Raw genomic sequence first — 14,420 nt, 5'->3', positions numbered from 1 at the left:
CGGTCAGAATATGTGGAATAGATATGGTGTTTTTATGAATTCACTGCTGCACCACCACGTCGTCTTTTTATTTATTTATTTATTTATTTTTAATATGATATGATCCACTAAGCATTGTTTTTCTATGTTGGGTGCCACAATCAATTATAATGTGTGTTATATTTTGATATATTGTGTGCTCAATTAACCAGATCGAACTATGAGTATGTATTGGATATGCCTAATGAGGCCTATTATGGTTGTGCTGGTGTTAGTGGTGGTGATGATTATATTGTTCAGGCTCGTCATCCATCCCAGGCTCATCGTAGATATGGACGAGTGGAACGTGAACACTTGAGGGGTGGACCGGCTAAGGGTGGGCGCCGAATGAGAAAAATTGCACAACAGATATACACACGCTACTGCATAACTATGAACGGGAAAAAAATTAAAATGGTATTTTGTATTTGTAAATTGTTAAAATTATGCACATGCGTTTAAAAAATATAAATGGTATTTTGTATAACTAATTTTAATTGTTTATCGAATTTCAATTACATTTAGACATGAATAAATAAAAGCATTTCAATGCTCTTTAAACTCTTTAAACTGTTATAACGTGTGTCACACATGACAATGTCGTATGCACGAAATTAAAACTGGTAACGTTATCATATTAAACTAAGGTCGAGAACTATGCATTGAGTTTGAGTGTGTCAAAAATTCAGGCCCACAAAAGCAATACGCGTTCACTGTTAATGACTGTAGGCACACAACTGCTGAATAAATTGCATACAATTTTACCTAAAAACGCACACAAAAAAATGTGATAACACAACAATGATCACAAAAATAAGCTAAATTAATAGAAACTTAGGCAACTATCATGGTAAACAACAGTGAAGCCAAAATAGTACGTGAAACTAACAATCTAAATAATCCTTGGTGGTAGACAAGGAGATGAAAGAAAGCGTAACGCTTGCGCCACATTGTTCGTACTATGTAGCCGGACCTTCAACAAAATCTTCATCATCATTGGGCAGTTGGGACGAGCACCCCACTGAAGGTGCTTCCCTAACCTTTTTTGTTGTCACCAACAAACACAAACAACATCAAAGAGAGAAAACAATGGTGCACAATATGATGGAGCACACAATCGAATCATGGTACACAATAAACGTAAATGTTGAACACATTAGAGGTACTAATTGGAACTAAGTTCGAATTTCCAAGCATTGCATTAGGCAAAACACTAGCACCAATAGCATTAGTTAAAGAATTAAAGCCATGCCTAAGTGTTGAGGTGGCATTACTTGGCAAATTCGTGTCATTAGCAGTATGAACACTTGGCAAAGTCTTATCATTATCAGCATGATCAATAGTAGGTAATCTATTGCCAACATTAGCATTATTTAAACTAACATTAGAAGCACAAACTGGAACTACATTCGAATAACCAAATATTGCAGTAGGCAAAATGCTAACAACAGTAGCATTATTTAAAGAACTAAAACTAAAATTCATATTATTGCCATTTTGAGTGCTAATATTAGCATTACCTTGACCTACGAAATTAGAGGGATGAGTTCCCAAGGATGGTAACGTGTCACCACCAACCTGCTGCGTGACACCACCTCCAAACCCAAGGATGTTGCTAGCTTTGGATTTTACCTGGCCAGTTTGTTTATATTTGCTTTGTCTTTTTTTGTTCATATGAATCAATATCTCTTGTAGTATCACTTAAAAAATTGTGAAGTCGAGCTGAATGTATCTTTTATACAAAATGCCTAAGGAGAGAACTTTTCTTGCTTGCTAATTTACTTGAGAAGTATTATTGTGGATGATTATTAGTTAGAATATATTAGTATTGATGAATGAATTAAATGAAATATTCTTTATTGGATTGAATTGATTATTGTGGATGATTGAATTGAATTATATTGAATATGACTAAAAGGAAATGCATTGTGTAGTTAATAGAATTGATGGATTGTTATGAATGATTATTAGTTAATTAGGATATATACTATTATTGATAGATGGAACGAATTGATTATTGTGGATGATTAAATTAGATTATTTAATTTTGAATATAGTTAAAAGAAAATATACTGGAGCAGTAGAGTTGCTAATTTTATTTTTTTTTTTGAAAAAAAATAAGAAAATGTCATAATAAGACGCCTCTACTTTTTTTTTTTTTGACAAAATAAGACGCCTCTACTTATTTCTTTAAAAAAAAATTTATTATAGGCGTTTGTTCTTGAAACAGACGCCTATAGTCCGCCTCAGGCGACTGTGAACAACAGACGCCTAAAGTTTGTTTCTTATATATAGGCACCTGTTGTAATACAGACACACGTTGCATTTTACAACAGACGCCAGTAGCCTGCTTTGTACCCGTGTATTCAAAGCTCGGCATCATGAAGTCAGTTATATTTATAAGAGATGAATCGTTGCACCCATTCTATAAAGTAGTAGGCCTGTTGTAAAAGAGGGATACACAAACTCTTGTACTCAAACAATATTATATTTTACTTTCTTAATATTACTTCGGTAACATTCTGCCCCACACACACACATATATGTATGTATGTATGTATGACAAACATAATCATCTCTTTTTTTTTCTAAAATAAATAAATAAACACGTGGAATTCTTAATCCACAACTAATTAATTGACTAAGCTAACCCTAATAAAATAATATTTTTTTTAAATATATTTTGTAGAGAAAAGGAAAATCAATATCTTTACTCCAAAATGAACCTTTTCCACTTTTTTCGTCTTTTCCCACCTCAACGCCAGCAAATACCTATACACCCACCTGTGAGGCTTAACCTCCCTCCTCCACGGACTGCCCACGCGCCTCCGAAATCCTCCGATCCCGGTGGCGATCTTAGGGCGGCGCTGCACTTTTCTCTCACCGTCGCCTGTTGGAACTCGCGTACTATGTCTCTGTAATCTCCCTTCCCTCTCTCGCTTCCTTTACATGCATACACAGACATATTAGATACGGAGTACGTATGTATATATATATTTATCTGAATAATTGAATTCTCATTATTATTATTAACCTAGCAGCTCGATCTTTACTATTTGCCTGCTCAATTTTTTCTACAGTGTAACTGCAAATTTTCATTCGTTAGATCAGTATGGTTATGGGACCGGTGAAGTTGTACTCTGAACTGATGGCTAGTTTCTTTACATTTTCGAATTTTGGTAGGGGTTAATTGATTGCGCCTGGTGGGTATTGAGCTTGGAGATTGTAGACATATACTCCGCTATAGGTGTTGGGTTATTGAGGGGTCGCGGGTAGCTTCAGCTTGAGTCATATTTATAAGATGCGATTATTTCCGTTAAGTTCCAGTTCTTCCAAGGAGCTGCACGGCAATGGAGAGAAAAGTCGCGCATTATTGTACCTAAATGTCTACGATCTTACAACTATAAACAATTACCTGTATTGGTTCGGCCTCGGAGTGTTTCACTCTGGTATTGAAGGTATTAAAGTACTCAGTTTTCAGTTTTATTTTTAACCAATATTTCCTATTTTTGTTGTTATTTTGGAGAAGTGATTTACAATTCGTTTATATTTGGCTGTGCCTTACTTTGCAGCCTTAGGCAACACTGTCACAGAATTCTGGCAATTCAAAGTTACTATAGCTCTGCCATATATGATGTAGTGTTACTTCCTTCCCCTGAGAGGTTGGGAGGTATTGCGGTTAGACTGTGCAGTACATAATAGCAAGTTTCAATCTTTATCTAGATCTCTACCCCTATCACTTTTTCTTGATGTTAGTTATCATTCTTCCAGTCAAAAGTAACATGTAGTCGAGATAAATCTTTGTGAGGTGTGCATATAGTTGAAGATATAACTGTTTGCATTATCCAAGATACAAATCTTTAATGCATTATACCACTAGAGAACAATATATGTCTGCATTGAATTGTTTGGTCCCTAGAAACTTGATAAAGATTTGACAGTATAATACTCCAATTACATCCAATTTCTCCTCAAGCTTCCTAAGCTAAGGAAATGTGTGACTATAATTCATCTTGTATACTTTCTTCTTTCCGATAAGTATTATTCGTCTTGTGTACGTGAGTATTGAAACAGGCTCTATGTATCTGCAAGATGATGCTTTGATTACCTTCCACAAGATACTATAAAATATTATGGGAGTATCAGGAATGGAAACATTTGCTTATAAATAAAGAAAATTAAGGTAACACATGATATTAACTTCAATAGTGTTTCCATGGCTTCACTCATAATCCTGTTTATTTAACTATACTACTGCTTTTTCCTTTGGTTTAATCACCAGACCTTTTCTAAGCCATGAAAAAGGTTTCTAATTCAACCAAGCTTACCTCTATTAAAATCACCTCTAGTATCCTATATTTTGTGTGAGAAGGTGAAGTCTTTTTTTTTTTTTGTTCTACTTAGAAAATAATACAACTTATTTTATCAACCATGCACCCAAAGCCTGGCTTGTGCCATCCAGCTTGCTTAGTTTTTCTCTGGTGTATTTTTTGGGTTGCGCAGTTTAAGTGAAGTTCCTTTTGCTTTTTGTTTAATTCTAGAGTTCCTTTGTTACTACTGATTCTAGGAAGTAGGGATAAGCTTGAATAGATCCTTTATCTGTGTGAAGAGAGTCTAATGAGGTGTAAGCATATCTGGCCAAGAGTAATGTAGCCTCTTCATTAGGATGTTTTCTCAAATTTTTTCTTATCCCTTGATTCCCTTCTTCTCAACTTTCTCAATATAACAAGTAATTATTGTGGTTTTCCCTTTGTGCTTACAATGGAAGACCTAGGAAGTAGGGATAAGCTTGAATAGATCCTCTTATCTGTGTGAAGAGAGTCTAATGAGTTGTAAGCGAGTAATGTAGCGTCTTCATCCCTTTCTCCAATTCCAATACAATTGCATCTCTTCTACTCTTCTTCAATTCAATCCTCATCCATTATAATATGCCCACTAAGACCTCAGCACTAATTGAAGCCCTTGGAAGATCATAACAACCTTTCTTGGCCTTCATAAAAAATAACCTTGATCCTCTGGTTACTTTCATTTTAGACATTGAATTGAAACCTAACACACTGAACACAATTTACTGCTATTAGTCCTGTAGTCCATCATGACCTCAAGATTCTGATTTTATTTTTTATTTTTTGGTGTGCAATCAACATATTGCTATATAACTTTGCAATCTCTCACCTGTAGGGTGACAATACTTCACTACAGAAAGAGATTGGTATTTCCCTCAGGATCATATATATGTTTTGCAATGTTCATGAGAACTTTGTGTAGGGAGTGACCACAAATATTACATTTAACAGTTATGATTAGTTTGGTGATCTTTTGATATAGATGCTCTCTATCATTAATGTAGTTGTGATATTATGCTTTTTATTTGACACAGTACATGGTCTGGAATACGGATATGGAGCCCATGATTTCTCAAGTAGTGGGGTTTTTGAAGTTGAACCACGAACCTGCCCAGGCTTCATATTTAGACGCTCAATACTGCTAGGCGGTACAGACATGTCTCCTTCAGAAGTACGTTCATTTATGGAGCAACTTTCTAGAAAATATCATGGGGATTCTTATCATTTAATCGCCAAGAATTGCAACCATTTCACTGATGAAGTCTGTATGCAACTTACTGGAAAGCCAATTCCTGGATGGGTTAATCGCCTGGCACGTGTAGGTAAGAAGGATAAATTATTGCCTGCATTTTAACCATTTTTAATGGATTAACTGTTAGGAAGCCATTGGTTAGGTAACGTTTGCCTCTGGTGGGATAAATATAAAATATGTTACTGGCCCAAATTCATAAACATTGCAGCACCAATTTTGGCTATTTGTGGCTGCATCTAGGTTGCCCCGTCACTTTTATCTTACACAGTTAATCATTGATGTTTCAGGCTCATTCTGCAATTGTCTATTACCAGAAAATATTCAGGTTACAGCTGTCAGGCGTCTTCCTGATCGTCAAACATGTTCAGGTCGGTTTTAATCCCAAATGGCATAGTGGTATTTCATGGTAGAAAGCTTTTACCATCTTATTATCTAATTCTTGAGCTAGTGGTAATTGAGAGTCTATTCATGGTGCTACATAGTAAATTTGTATAAAAGAGTAGAGGGGGAAAACTTCAATTGAGTTCAATCAAAATATAAAACTTGGTATAGAGTTCAATTTTTAATTTTGATAATGTGAATAATGTCTAACTTTAAGCAGAAGCAAAGAAGTTATGTTTAATTAAGTAATGCAAGTAGAAAAGATAGAAGATGGTGATAAGTAAAAGAAGATGATAATGAATGTAATCATAGTAATGAATAAATATGTAAGTAGATAATGGTGAGAATGTGGTTACAGTGACATGTAGCCAAATAGATGATAGATGATTCTGTTTATGATAGATGATTCTATTTTCCATTCTGTTTCTGTTCTTCAATGGAAAACTGGAGAAATTTTCCAATTAGTAAACGAGCCCTTATTGTTTCTTTGCTTTTTGTGTGTGTGAGTTTTGCTCAAAGGGTTGGACATGCTAATCATGCCTCGAAATGAATAATTGTTTGTTAAAGAATGTTGTTCATTTGTGGTGATAATTTGTTTTGACATTTGTTGTGTTTTCATGACATGATCTTCTTGGTTTGGTGATTAAATTCCGCTGCCACTGCAGATAATGAGACAGATTCTGGTGCATCATCTTTAACAGAGCTTAGTGATGGGGAGGAGGTTGACCATCAACTTCTAACTGCACGAAATAGTGATGTGGCATTTTTGAACCAAAAAACTGTGATACTATCAAAAGAGCTTCTTTAACATTACCCCACGCATTCCTCTCTGATTCATTAAATAACTCTCAGGAATCCTGTTATTTGTATGAGATGTGCTGTCAAATGTAGTTGTGTGTATCTTTCATCTCAACTAAGCTTAATGAGTTGCTTCAGTATTCATGTATCCAAATCTGTAATTGTATGACTGGAACAACTGTGCCATATCTATCATCCTACTTTTTGGATGTTCTATGTTTGATGAAACTGGAAAGAAATTGAAGGATGTGCTTTGTCTAAGTTTACAAGGAGACTGCACATTGCTTTATATATTTATGCCCAGCAAGAGATCTAATTTATCATATTAACAGGCTAATAATACCTTTGCTATGACTACTAGACTAACTAATGTTCAATGGTTAATGGTTGTGTTCACAGCTATTCCTTTGCTAGAAATAAATGGATAAGAACTTCAGAAAAGGACATCTGAGAATGAGTGGTTAACGGAAACAAAAGAAGATGTTGATGGGATATTTACTTCTAAAGAAAGACTTTGTGGCCTTCCAAGAAACAAACATCTTGACTTGGAAAATTGCCCCTTCTTGGAAGTCATCTTTGGAGTTGGTCAATTTGACTGACTTTAAACAGTGCCTTCTAGATGAGGTAATCAAAGTTTTGGTGCAAGGATGTCACTACAGGTTAGATTGATAATCATGAGATTTCAAGTTGGATTCCCATAAAAGAGTTGCATATTAGCCTTTTTTTGAGTTGTTATAAGTAATTTAGACTGATTTACCTTGGGTCACAAAATGAGTCTCACCCAAACCACACTGTAAATCAAAAGATGTTACTATGTAATTCGTATTTTTATTCATCGATTTAATATTGACTTATAAAGATAAGTCTTTTTTTTTTATTATTTATTTTTTAAAACTAGTGGGTTATGGGTGAGAATTGGGTTGGCGAACCGACCAATATTATTACAAGTAATTTCTTTGAAATCTAAAAATGTACGTATGTGGTCGATAATATTATAGTCTAATCAATCTACAATCTCACTTCACCTAAGTTGTTTTGCTTTGATAATAGTTGAGATTGTGAGCTTAACATATACTCCGTAAGTTATAAACATGTTTGTTTGATACCTTGCTGATGTAGCACTTCAGTTTATTAACTTTTGATTCTCACCTCTACTTTTTGTCTTTTTCCCATTCATGTTCCTTAATCTTAACAATTCATTACAGAGTACTAATCAAGTCTCCCTTTTATTGTCTTTCTCAGTTTCTTGCTAGCTCCTCCTATCCGATCCTCATGGATTTCATCTTTACCTTCTTTTTCTTCATTTCTTTCTTCTCAATCTCTCCATCCACAACTACAGCCTCAAACTGTCCACCATTAAAATGCAACAACAGCTCATCATCAGAAGATCTAACCATCCAACACCCATTCCACATCCAAAACCAGCAACCTCAAGAATGTGGGGTCCCAGGTTTTGGCCTAAACTGCAAACACAACATGACCACTTTGCATTTCCCTTCTTATGGAGACTTAGTTGTGAAGTCAATCTCCTATGATGTCCAAAGGGTAGATCTCCTGGACCCCAAAAACTGCGTTCATCAAGTGTTCTTGAACCTCAATCTCTCTCATACACCCTTCACTTACTACTACACCTTGAAGGAATACAAATACCTCAAGTGTTTGGCAGAGCTCCCTGCTCCTTACCTTCAAGTCCCTTGCCTCAGTGTTTCTGGCTCCCATTTTTACATTGTGGAGACATGTATGAGTGTTCCAACATCTTGCCAACATGTCAAGACTCTGCCCATTCCATTCTCGTATAGTCCTTACTTGAATGATAACAGTTTTGGGCTGAGATTGACTTGGAAGATGAGTGGTGCTGAAGAAGCAGGCCACCATGGGGGAATGTTCATCAAGATTGCAGCTTATCAAGGTATAATTAATTGTCTTCCAACAAATCTAGATTATATTGGTCCTCTCCTCACTCTATAAGTCTATATTTAGCATGGTTGAAAAAATAGCTAGATGCTCCTTGAAGGATAGGAGGATCGTGTAATTTTTTATTTTTTAAAAAATTTATTTAAAACTTTTAAGACTAATAATTATAAACTATTTAATACTTTAATAGTTAATACTAAAATACTAAATATTAACTTAAAAATATTTAGAGTATTTCACTCAAAATAATGATTTTGTTTTGAGTAAAAATAACACATTTTTTTTTAAAAAAAATGAATTATAACTGATCAACTGACTAAACGGCTTAGTCAGTGCCTAGTCGGCTTAGGCGGTGGTGGTTAAACAAGATTTTTGTAACACTGATATTTAGTAGATGAAAGTATTTTGCTGGTCAAGCATGCCACAATGGACTTCCAGATTCCTAGCTAGGCAGAATCAGACATCCCAAAAATAATATTAAACTCTTAAGGAGCAGGTACTCAGAAAAAAAAAAAAAAAAACTCTTAAGGAGCAAATGGACTTCTAGATTCCTAGCTAGGCAGAATCAGACATCCCAAAATTATATTAAACTCTTAAAGAGCATATAGTACGTACACACACCCCCCACACACATATGAATGAACTTTATCAACCACCTACAAGAGTAGACAATAATACCAACCACCTAATTAAAAAACTAAGGGTCATTAAAATTTGTGAACAATTAGACTATCAATCACTTTTCAAGTGATCGAAGCTATGTGATTTGTCAACAATACTAAATACATACATAAACTATAAAAAAAAAATAAAAAAATTTGAGTGTTACGTTGACAAGCAAATAAGAAATTGTACGTGTTGTATGTGTATTGCAGTGTTGGTGGTTGCCATGCTTATATTGGTTGCTATGGTGGTGTTATATTATGTGAGGACTTCCAAGTCCAAGAAATTAATCTCAGATGAGGAGATGAAGATGGAGAATGGAGATGATGAAGTAGTGAAGGTAGAAGCATTGCTAGGAGAATATGAAGCTGTCTCCTCAAGCCCGGCCTAGGGGATCGGAGACTCAATGTTTCATGTCAAGCTAGTTGATGACTCACCACATAAGGGCATGAGACAAACAAATTTGGTCGAGTTTAAAAGAAGACGAAGAAATACATATACCGTTTAAATTTTTGCAATACGTTTTACATGTAAATGAATACATATTTGTACTTAATTCAAATACTTTATGATTGGTAGTTGATACTAATTTATAAATTCCACACTTGGCCTTATCATACCCATGGCCTCATGTACTCACTCACACATTTGGTCGAGTTAATATAAATACTCACTGATGCAAATTATGTGTGTGAGCGTGAAGAATGAATGAAAATGATGAGCGTAAACATAACTGTTAAATTCAATAATTGTACAATTAAATTGATTTCATTTGTTTGGTTTAACAGATGTGATTACACAAATTGTCAGACTAAAAAGTTAATATTTGCTTAATTTTCATTTCATCATTACTTGACATAGATATAAATAAATAATATAGTGTTTGAAAGGAATATAATAGATTAATAATTATGACACAAAAGTTTAACCTAAAAATCATAATAATGGTAAATGATGGGATATGAGACTGGCCGGATGGATGACTCGGATGAAGTAGACTGAACGGAGGCAATTGATGAAAGAAAGACTGCGAGGTCAAGGCTCTCGGTCGAAAGATCAGACAAGCGGGAGAGTCTAAGGTCAAAGTCTTCAGCAACCTTCAGGCTTTGCTGTAGGTTAATCTGTTGCTTATAAGCTTGGGAGATCTTTCTTTGTAGCCAATAAGCATCAATGTCCTGAACATTCATCAAGGTCATACCGTCATTAGCTTCCTGCATCACATCGTCCTCAATTCCACCACCCATCTGCATAGCACCAGCACCATCCTTTTCTAGTCCGTCTCTCAGCCTTCCTTTTCGGTTAGAAGATCGGGTTAGTTAGAAGAAAGACTGAGAGATCGAGACCTTCGGTCGGATGACCGGGTAAGTTTTGAGCAAGACCAGGTGATTGAGGCTTTAGGTCGGCCACAGGTGAAGGAACTTGTCTGGAAAGTTACTCCGCGAGATCAGGAATCTGAGAAGCCCAACGGACGTCCATAGTTGAACATCCACAACTGCGTGTATTAAATGCACTTTATGAGTATTAATTCACATTATTAATTAGAGATTCAATGTGTAACGGCCCAAAGTGCCTAGTATAAAATTGTTGTACAAATCATTTGAGAGGACACCTGATTTGAGCGATACTAATATAAAGAATTTTAAGAGATAACCAATAGTACTCCACATCGTATTTTCTAGTTTTCCGGTTGTGTTGGCTCGCCGGTCGATCGCCTGAAGATCGGAAAACCATCACTAGCGCCGTCTGTGGGGACCATTACAAAAAGTTACGTGTCTCCTTTGAGTAACTAGCAGAAATGAGCAAAGCGGTGAGCCTCGGTGGGCGGCCTTGTTCGAGCGATTTACGTGAGCAACTTGGTCGTCAAAACGGGCGAGACCTACGAGAGCAGCTAGGTCAGCCCACTAGCCAAGACATACGAGAACAGGTATTAGGCCGTTCCAATAGACAGAACCTAAGAGAACAGGTATTGGGCCGTCCTAATGGGCAGGATTTGAGGGAATAGGACGACCAAATGGTCAATATTTGAGAGAGCAGTTAAGTCGGCAGAGTTCCCAGCGTTCGAGAGAGTCGCGACAAGGCGATGGATGGCCGGGAGGAGACGACCCATCCAGTAATTGAAAGGACTATGAGTCTCCGGGCCTCTGAGCAAGAGGGACACTGAAGGAACGATCGTCACACGTCCCCCCCGTTGAGAAGACGGCAGGCGCCGAGAGGCGGCTCGGTCCGTCATGGATCGCTTGAGTGATCCACATGGAAACCCTCTGCAGAACGCCCAATGTAATAACCTGGAGCGCCCAGGTGGTAACCGTCTCAAGAGCGTCGAGCCGCGGCTGCTTGGCGACGAGTGCAGCCGGTTGTATCTGAAAGCAGTGCGGAGTCTCCGGTCGAGCCTAGATACCGGAAAAGTCAGATGGAAGGGTTTGAGCGAAGGTTACAGAACTTGCAGGATCAATTCGAAGGAAAGGTTAGAGCCTTCGCCGAAAATTTGTTGACTACTTCACCTTTTACTGCTGAAATCATGGAATACCGGGCTCCTACAGATATAAAAATCCCGGAACACGCAACCTTTGACGGGACGGAAGACCCACAAGAACACCTGGTTAGTTATCAGGCGAAGATGCAGGTTTTAGGGGTAGAGGAGCCGCTTATGTGCAAAGCTTTCCTCCCTACCCTCAAAGGGTTGGCCCAAAAATGGTTTTTAGCCCTGCCGAGTCGTTCCATTCGGTGCTTTAATGACTTGGCGGACCGATTCCTTACCCATTATGCGGTGAACATCAAGGCACAACGTAACTTGACCCATTTGAGTGGAGTGCATCAGGATGAAGGGGAAGCCCTGAAGACGTATTTGGCCCATTGGCAAAAGGAGGTACAAACTATTGAAGGACTGGACGAATAGGTGGCCATCACGTTCTTTATGGAATCGCTCCGTGCGGGAAAACTGTTCATCGATCTTCACAATGATCGCCCAAAGACGTACGTGGAAGCCATTCAGAGGGCTAGCCGACAGGCAGACACTAAAGAGGCGGTGAGGCAAAAGAGGTAGCGGGAGGCTGCCGGGTCTAGCTCTAAGAAACCCCGACCTGAGTCACGAAGTCGGGTTGAGCCTGAGCGTACCAGTCGCACAGAAGGGCGGCGGGTCCCCGAAAGAATGGGTGCACCTCCCCATCGACCTACAGTGGCCCAGCCCGTTCAAGAGGTAAAAGATTCCCTGCCTCCACCTCCTCCAGGGGGAACGCCCTCCAAGTATTGTCGATATCATCGATCGACCACGCACACTACGGACAAATGCTCTTACTTGAGAAAGGAGATAGAGGCATTAATACAGAAGGGCGCACCGCCCCCACCTAACCAATGGAGACGGTATTCACGACCCGAGAAGTCAGAACCACGGTCCGATCGAGGAAATTAGCCTGCCTCTGAGGAAGAGGAGGCCAACTGGAAACACAAGCCCGTTCTCAATATGATCGTGGGTGGACCGGAAGGCGGGGATTCGTCAAGTTCTCGCAAAGCCTGGGCTCGACAACTATATGTAGGGACCATCTACGGAAGGGATGATAGCCTGAAAAAAGTATGTCGAGAACCCATTTTATTTATGGATGAGGATCTACCCCGGAGCCAACATCCTCACCGGGATGCCTTGGTTATCGCTATGGACGTCCATGGCACGGTAGTCCGAAGGGTTCTGGTAGACACGGGAAGTAGCGTAAATATCCTTTATCTAGAGGTATTTGAAAGGTTGGGGTTACAACGTAATAAGTTGATACCTGTAAAGACACCTCTGGCCGGTATTACTGGGGACTCGGTCGAGTCGGAAGGATCCATTCGCCTACCAGTCGAGATCGGTACATATCCGAATCTCCGAAGTATAGAAATAGAATTTATGGTAGTAGACTTATCCTGTTTTCACAACATGATCTTGGGCCGACCTGGCCTGGACGATTTAGGAGCCCACATTTCTCTCGAGCACCTTTGTTTGAATTTCTGAACCCCAAATAGAATAGGGGTCGCACGTTGTGATCAAAAGGCGGCTCGGGATTGCTACTTACAATCTTGCCGACAAATCGGCAAGAAGGACATGAAGGTTCACGCCATCACCAGCCGAACAGAACAGCTCAAATCCCTCGACCGGTCGGAATCGACGGTCGAGTTGGAAGAAGTAGAGCTTGACCCTTCCCACCCTGAAAGACGGGTAAAGATTGGAATTGGCTTGACTGAGAAAGTCAAGCAGGAAATAATTCAGGAGTTACGGAAATATTAGAAGGTATTCTCTTGGGGACCAGAAGATATGCCAGGGGTCGACCGATCAGTCATCTGCCACCGACTGTCCGTCAATCCCGAACATAAGCCGGTAATCCAAAAGAAAAGATACCTCTCTGCCGATCAGAGGGAGTTTGTTAAAAAAGAAATGGAAACCTTGATGGCTGCACGACACATTCGCGAGGTGAAATATCCTGATTGGCTTGCCAACGTGGTACTCGTTCCGAAACCACCCGCTTGGCGTATGTGTGTCGACTATACGGATCTTAATAGGCTTGCCCAAAGGATCCTTTCCCATTGCCGAGAATCAACCAACTGGTCGACGAGATGGCCGATTGTGACCTATTGAGTTTTATGGACACCTTCCGTGGCTACCATCAGATTTATATGCACCCCGCTGATGAAGAGAAGACTGCCTTTATCACCCCGGACGGGGTATACTGCTACCGGGTAATGCCCATTTGGCCTCAAGAATGCGGGAGCCACCTTCACATGCATGGTCGGGCGACTGTTCAAAGATTTGTTAGGGAAATCCATGGCGGCATATGTGGATGACATGCTCGCAAAGAGCAAAGATAAGGGAACCCATGCTGAGGATTTGGCGGCGACTTTCGCCATCATGGAAAGGTACAATTTGCGGTTGAACCCTAAGAAGTGTGCCTTCGCTGTACGGGGTGGAAAATTCTTGGGATACATGGTCACTCGAAAGGGAATTGAGCCTAACCATGAAAAGATGAAGGTCATACTCGACATGCAGCTTCCTAGAACCTTGAAGGAACTACAGAGATTGA

General features: G+C 38.9%; 2 protein-coding genes across 4 annotated transcripts; both read left to right on the top strand.

The window, feature by feature from the left end:
• The first annotated feature begins 2,771 nt into the window (after positions 1–2,771).
• LOC116002180 (deSI-like protein At4g17486) lies at positions 2,772–7,088 on the top strand. 3 transcript variants are annotated; one of them, XM_031242245.1, is made up of 5 exons: positions 2,772–2,935; positions 3,202–3,476; positions 5,399–5,686; positions 5,904–5,984; positions 6,663–7,088. In XM_031242245.1, the coding sequence occupies exons 2-5, from the start codon at positions 3,320–3,322 to the stop codon at positions 6,803–6,805; spliced, it is 669 nt and encodes a 222-aa protein (XP_031098105.1). In that variant the 5' UTR covers positions 2,772–2,935; positions 3,202–3,319; the 3' UTR covers positions 6,806–7,088. The 3 variants fall into 3 exon arrangements, with proteins under 3 accessions (XP_031098105.1, XP_031098107.1, XP_031098106.1); XM_031242247.1 differs by having other exon boundaries at positions 3,099–3,476; XM_031242246.1 differs by having other exon boundaries at positions 2,772–2,995.
• An 827-nt stretch (positions 7,089–7,915) lies between these two features.
• Positions 7,916–10,100, top strand: LOC116002179 (RING-H2 finger protein ATL22-like). Its single transcript, XM_031242244.1, has 2 exons — positions 7,916–8,704; positions 9,585–10,100. Exons 1-2 carry the CDS (start codon positions 8,068–8,070, stop codon positions 9,761–9,763), a joined length of 816 nt encoding a protein of 271 aa, XP_031098104.1. The 5' UTR covers positions 7,916–8,067; the 3' UTR covers positions 9,764–10,100.
• The last annotated feature ends 4,320 nt before the right edge of the window (positions 10,101–14,420 follow it).

The sequence above is a fragment of the Ipomoea triloba genome, chromosome 13, assembly GCF_003576645.1.
Source record: "Ipomoea triloba cultivar NCNSP0323 chromosome 13, ASM357664v1".
Taxonomy (NCBI): Eukaryota; Viridiplantae; Streptophyta; class Magnoliopsida; order Solanales; family Convolvulaceae; genus Ipomoea; species Ipomoea triloba.
The sequence above is the reverse complement of the archived record's forward strand: the minus strand, read 5'-3'. Positions and strand labels throughout refer to the sequence as shown.

Coding starts and splice junctions, on each gene's coding strand:
- LOC116002180 (XM_031242245.1), top strand. CDS start 3,320: ATGCGATTATTTCCGTTAAGTTCCAGTTCTTCCAAGGAGCTGCACGGC. Junction 3,477..5,398: donor GTTTCACTCTGGTATTGAAG/GTATTAAAGTAC, acceptor TATTTGACACAG/TACATGGTCTGGAATACGGA. Junction 5,687..5,903: donor TAATCGCCTGGCACGTGTAG/GTAAGAAGGATA, acceptor TTGATGTTTCAG/GCTCATTCTGCAATTGTCTA.
- LOC116002179 (XM_031242244.1), top strand. CDS start 8,068: ATGGATTTCATCTTTACCTTCTTTTTCTTCATTTCTTTCTTCTCAATC. Junction 8,705..9,584: donor CAAGATTGCAGCTTATCAAG/GTATAATTAATT, acceptor TGTGTATTGCAG/TGTTGGTGGTTGCCATGCTT.